At 42.0% G+C, this 6000-nt stretch overlaps 1 protein-coding gene across 1 annotated transcript; it reads right to left on the bottom strand.

The window, feature by feature from the left end:
* Nucleotides 1-1431: 1431 nt before the first annotated feature.
* On the bottom strand, nt 1432-3788 carry LOC139345721 (gastrula zinc finger protein XlCGF57.1-like). The gene is made up of 2 exons (XM_070984518.1): nt 3537-3788; nt 1432-2844 (listed from the first exon to the last, which is right to left on the bottom strand). Exons 1-2 carry the CDS (start codon nt 3706-3708, stop codon nt 1436-1438), a joined length of 1581 nt encoding a protein of 526 aa, XP_070840619.1. The 5' UTR covers nt 3709-3788; the 3' UTR covers nt 1432-1435.
* Between the last annotated feature and the right edge of the window lie 2212 nt (nt 3789-6000).

Below are 6000 nucleotides of genomic sequence, written 5' to 3'. Positions count from 1 at the left end.
GCACCACAGATCATCTGAAACAATAAGATGTAGTCTATTAAGGTAATTTAATACACAGAATTAATATATGTAGTTGATCATAACCATAAGTCATTCTCACCTGAACACTGATACTGTGTGTGGCGAAGGGAGGAGCGGTGGGACCGAGTAATGTAAGGGAGAAACACCGACAACGCCACCTGAGGAATTGCACCCCAGGAAATACGACCGCAACACACGATGGTAAAGAAATGAAAACTGGTAGGACACAGGTTCGCTTCTGAGGCAGGACAGAGACGTTTCTGAATGAACCAAATATTTTTGTTTTTATTTACTTATTCCAAACTAAACAGGCAGGGACTGCAAAAGAGTAAGGGGGGGGGGGGGCGACGACATACTTTTATTACAATTTTACCATCTAAAAAAGGCCTTAACAATATAATCTAAAAATCAATGGACACATGTTAAAATATCTAAAACCCAGTCCAACATAAACTAAGCAAACTAAGAATACAGTGGGCAGAGGCCACGAGTGGAGAGGCAGACTACACTGAGGATGACAAGCAAAAAATATAGACAAGAATAACAGCAGTGAATTTAACTCAACAAAATACATAGTTATATAACATGTATTATAAAACTACAATAATAATAACTTTGTTTGAATGGTTTTTAAAAGATGCTACAAAAGCACTTTCCATGAAATTACAAACAGCTGAACAAAGTCTTCTAAGAAGACAGTGAACAGTTCTGTCATTCATCAGCTGTAAACCTGCTTGAAACACACAAATGAAAGTCCATGTTTATGTATTGTTATTGTTTTAATGTATACCTCAGTTTTAGTTTGTATGTATAACTTTTTTTAAAGTAATTTTATTATTTCTTATTTGTTTTTACATTTTGGAAAGTGGTTTCTTTAAAATCCAGAGTGGTCTATGGCCCTGAAGCCCACTAAAAGAGTTCAAGTTGGACAGACAAATATGCAAATTTAAGCAATAAAAATGCAGATTTTTCTATAAAGGAAACGAATCAGTTGATCATTTTTAGAGACCTGTCTCATTTCCTTTTTGTATGTTGACAATTACTCTTTATTAAAGCAAAAGCATATCTAATTCAATTACTTGATTAATCAATGGATTAATCGGTACAATAATGGGTTACTAAAATAATCAATAACACAAATTCAATGTGACAGAAGTCAAAATCCACTTTACTTGGGAAACAATGCATTCTGAAGTTCAGGGGAAGTTAATCTGAGGCTCCAGTTTGACAAATCATGTGGAGATCTTCCAGGATTACAGTCATTTTTGTACAAAACTGCCTCTTTATGTTTCCACAGACGGAGTCCTTACTGAGCCTGGTGGAGGGATTTGTCTTTGTCCCAGGATGAAAATACCCACTTGAACAATGATTACAGCAAATCTGAGCTGTCTGTCTCCACTAAATCTCTGCAGTTTCATTTACTTCCACTGCTCTCACCAGCACACTTGTGTTTTTTCATAGCAGCACGTTCAATGAATCTTTTATCACAAACGCTGCAACTAAATGGTTTCTCCCCTGTGTGGACCATCGAGTGTCGTCTCAATTGAAATTTTCGTGCAAATCCTTTACCACAAACTGTACAATTGAATGGTTTCTCCCCTGTGTGGACGATCGAGTGTTGACTCAATTGACATTTTCGTGCAAATTCTTTACCGCAAACTGTACAACTGAATGGTTTCTCCCCTGTGTGGACAGTGACATGGTGTCTCAGAGTTGAATAGTGTCTGAATCTTTGACCACAGATTGAACAACTAAATCTTTTCTCCCCTGTGTGGACGATCGAGTGTTGTCTCAATTCAAATTTTCGTACAAATCCTTTACCACAAACTGTACAACTGAATGGTTTCTCCCCTGTGTGGACAGTGGAGTGGTGTCTCAAAGCTACATGATTTGTGAATTTTTTACCACAGACTGAGCAACTAAATGGTTTCTCCCCTGTGTGGATTCTCATGTGGCTGGACAAATTACTTTTGTAAATAAAATTAGTTTTACAAACTGAGCATGTGAAAGGTTTTTCTCCTGTATGAACTCGAAAATGTGAGGTCAAATTTGAGCTTTGAGTGAATCTTTTACCACAGACTGAGCAACTGAAGGGTTTCTCCCCTGTGTGGATTCTCATGTGTCTCACAACATCTCTTCTCGAATGAAAAGTTTTTTTACAGACTGGGCAGCTGAAACGTTTTCCTCCCGAATGAAATCTCATGTGACTCCTTAAGGAGTCCTGACGATAGTATCTTTTACCACAAAGTGAGCAACTAAATGGTTCCTCCCCTGTTTGGATTCCATTGTCTTTCTGCAGATGTTCCTTTGAGCCAAGGCTTGTAGCACAAGAGCTGACTGAGGTTTTTCCACTATTACATTCCATATCACTTCCACATTCTTCATTGTTCAGAGGCTTCAAACCTGACGGAGGTTCCCAGTCACAACTGTCGTCCAGCTCAGGTTCAGAGGAGTCTGAAGTCGTGTCATGAGTAGCTGGTTGTAAATGATCTGGATTAAAGTGCCTGTCTGGTCCTGGTCCTCTACAGTCCTCTCCATCAGATCCTGTGTTCATCTGTTCAGTTTGTCTCTGATCAAGCTGTGAGGACTGAAGTTCCTCTTCATCAGCCTCTTCTTCACTCTTCACAGGGACACTGAGTGTGAACTTACTGAGATCAGCCTCCTCCAGCCCTCCGAGCTGCTCTCCCTCCTGATTGGTCCACAGTTCCTCCTGCTCCTCTTTAATGTGCGGCAGCTCTGGTGGGTCCTCCTGATCCAGACTGTCCAGACAGTCCTGCTGCTCAGGAGGATCCTCTTCTTGACTCACCAACAGCTGCTGGACGTCTGTGGAGGATCATGAAACAAATACACCTCTTTTAGAAAACTGTCATTTCCTGTTCACATTTAAAGCACCGCTTTCTTAAATGTGCAGAGATGTTGAACATATTTGGAAGTCTTTCAAACCAAAGCAAACTCCAAACATATCGTGCACTTTGCATTTGATCAGAGCAGAAAGGCCATGAAATAACAGTGTGGTAATAAGGGCTGGGCGACACGGCCAACATCTTCTATCAATTCAGTGGTTTCAGATAACCACACCGCACAGACTTCATCATATTTGACTGTTTTCTACTTTCATTTGGAGCTTCAATGCAGACAAAACTGTCTCAATGAGACGACACTTGACTCAACACAGTAAGACTGACCTTCCTTCAACATGGAAACTTTAAATGAGAACAGATGCATGATCGCCACTAACCGTCGCTGTCAGATCACGTGACAACGTGGAGAACAGTTCCCCCCGGAACAGATCACGTGACCTTGCGAGGCCGCTGGACTGCTGTGTCTCACTGCCGCCCCAAATATACAGCAGAAACACTGAAGCCCAACAAACCTGATGTCTGTGATCTTTTCAAGGCTTTCATTAATATATAATATGTTGAGAGCCCCGATAGAAGCTGAACTCTTTCTCAAATCAGAGGATGTCAGCAGGTTTCCAGCAGTTTGCAGTGAGAATAAGCAGTAAAGAGTCAAACCTGCTCTGTGTAAGCGGACTCCAGGCTGGAAAACAGCGTCCAGTAGTTTTCTTTGTCCACAAAGTTCCTCCTCGTACTCTGCTATCGTTCTTTCAAACAGCTCAATTATCTCTTCAGCAGCCGCAGTTAGTCGCTGCTCCACAAAAGCTCTCAGCGTTTGGACTTTAGACATTTTTACTGATTCACAGCAACTTTTCCTCCAGACACACTCCGTTAAAACTGTTGGCTCACTCTGATGTGCTGCTACGTTCACGTCCGTGTTTCCAGCTAACAAGCTAAGTTAGCTTCATTAGCTTCGCAGAACAACAGATGATTCAGATTCCAAACGTTCAAACAAAGAAAGCAGCTCAGAGTCTATTCTGACTGCTTCAACAGGAGATGCGTCCGTGGTGAAACATTCCGAAAGTTTCCTGAAACTTTATCCACATACAAACTCTGGTGCTTCACTCCGACTTTGTTGTACGACGATGCGTGATAAATAACAGGAAAGCTAGCACGTTAGCCACGACAAGTACAATTACTTCCGGTACCATTTCTTCTTTTTTGGTGGGATTTGATGGCAGATCGCAACTCTTACACGGTGCATATCGCCACCTACTGTATCGGAGTATGTAGTGTGAGACGCAGAGTTCCTCCTCGTACTCTGCTATCGTTCTTTCAAACAGCTCAATTATCTCTTCAGCAGCCGCAGTTAGTCGCTGCTCCACACACACACACACACACACACACACACACACACACACACACACACACACACACACACACACACACACACACACACACACACAAAACAAATATCAGATGGTGTGAGGAGCAATTTGAGCCTTAAAAGCACTGATTTAATACATCAAGAACACTCAGTTCAGTCTGATTATGGGGGGCTGCTGCACAAAAGCAGAATTCAGAAATCCAGGCTAATTGAAAAAGTGAGGCTTGACCAAGTCGAATCAGTGCATCCAGGCTGAATCCGTTGCACATTTGTCAAGCCAGGATGAGGAGGTGCGACTATGTCAAGCCAGGTGTAAGTAAACCGGATAAGTGCGCGTTCACGGCTTTCTTAAACAGACCACAAGGTCGATCACAGATTGACTGATGCAGGGATGGAAAAGACACGTGCCGCATAAGTCTCCCCAAGTGAGCAACAAGTGATAGTGGACACTTCTGAGGAGGTAAAACATATTACAAATAAAAAAGGCAATACGGCCGCTGTAATTAAACAGAGAAAAAGCCTGGCAGACAATAGCGGACCGACTGAATGCGTCAGTCGTTCAATAACATACACTTATTGACCAATGCTCCACTGAAACCGTCATAATTACAATTCAAGCAGTTTTCATTTTCACAAATTAACAGTTGTACACTTTGCCTTAAAAGTCATCAGTGGAAGTTAATGTTACTCAGGAAATTTACCATGAAGACTACTTACAAACAAGAATATGTACGACAACCATATGTGCAAATCTCTGTCTGTCTAAATGTTCATACTGAACAAACATGACTGGACAAAAGAGGACTTGGCAGCAAGTCAAGATCAAATATAAGAACATTTTGCAGGCTGGTAAGTGCCTTGATAGCTGATTATAATGTACAAATGAGGTGTATAAATTACTTACAAGGTGCCTGCTCACATATTTTATTGTCTGTACTGATTTTGGCAGTTAAGAAAAAGGCACATGTGTCTGGTCTCTCCCTCAAGCTCCAAGCTGACAAGTGATGACAGCAAAATAAAAAAGGTCATAACACACTGTGGTGTCCTCCCAGTTTCATAAATGTACAGTACACTATATATGAAACCCAACAAGCAGAAACTGTACTACTATTGCCAAATAAAATACATGTACACAGGGAAGAGTGACATACACTATCCTTTATTGGTAAGGGATGGGTTTCAACAAAAAGAAAAATCGACTGAAATAATTAACAGTGTATTGGTCTCTGACCAGTCTGCCATTAACGTTGTGTGGAAATATTGCAGCATTGTCCCAGTCAATCTCTAATGCCACTCTAGGAGCCCTTTCCTTCCTGAGACAGGCAATATTATGTAGGACTGCGCAGGCACCAGTGACGTCGCAGGCCCTGTCGGGGGTGACCCTCAGGTGGTGAAGACACTGAAAACGTGACTTTAGAAGGCCGAATGCCATCTCAATTGGGGCCCTTGTTCTGGCATGGGCAAGATGAGATGCTTGCTGTTCTGCTGTTGAGGGTCTGCGAGGGGAGCGAGCAGGAATGGCATACAGGCATAACCCTTATCTCCCAGCGACACGCCACGCCAGAGAATTCACCTGAGAATACAACATGTACACTCGTTATGTTCAAGGTGCTTACAGATAAATTTGTGTGGCTCACCTTGTGATAGTCGCTGGTACACTACTGGCCCGAAAGACTCGGGAGTCATGGACCGAGCGAGGCCACTTTGTGTCTAAATTACAGATTACACAGTCAGCACCACAGATCATCTGAAACA

Source organism: Chaetodon trifascialis, chromosome 17 (assembly GCF_039877785.1).
Source record: "Chaetodon trifascialis isolate fChaTrf1 chromosome 17, fChaTrf1.hap1, whole genome shotgun sequence".
In the NCBI taxonomy this organism is placed as follows: Eukaryota; Metazoa; Chordata; class Actinopteri; order Chaetodontiformes; family Chaetodontidae; genus Chaetodon; species Chaetodon trifascialis.
This window is presented reverse-complemented; position numbering and strand designations above follow the sequence as displayed.

Bases quoted from the DNA above. Each gene is read 5' to 3' on its own strand.
- LOC139345721 (XM_070984518.1), bottom strand. From the start codon at position 3,708: ATGTCTAAAGTCCAAACGCTGAGAGCTTTTGTGGAGCAGCGACTAACT. The intron at 2,845-3,536 runs GTTTGACTCTTT...GATCCTCCACAG, and splicing joins AGTCCGCTTACACAGAGCAG to ACGTCCAGCAGCTGTTGGTG.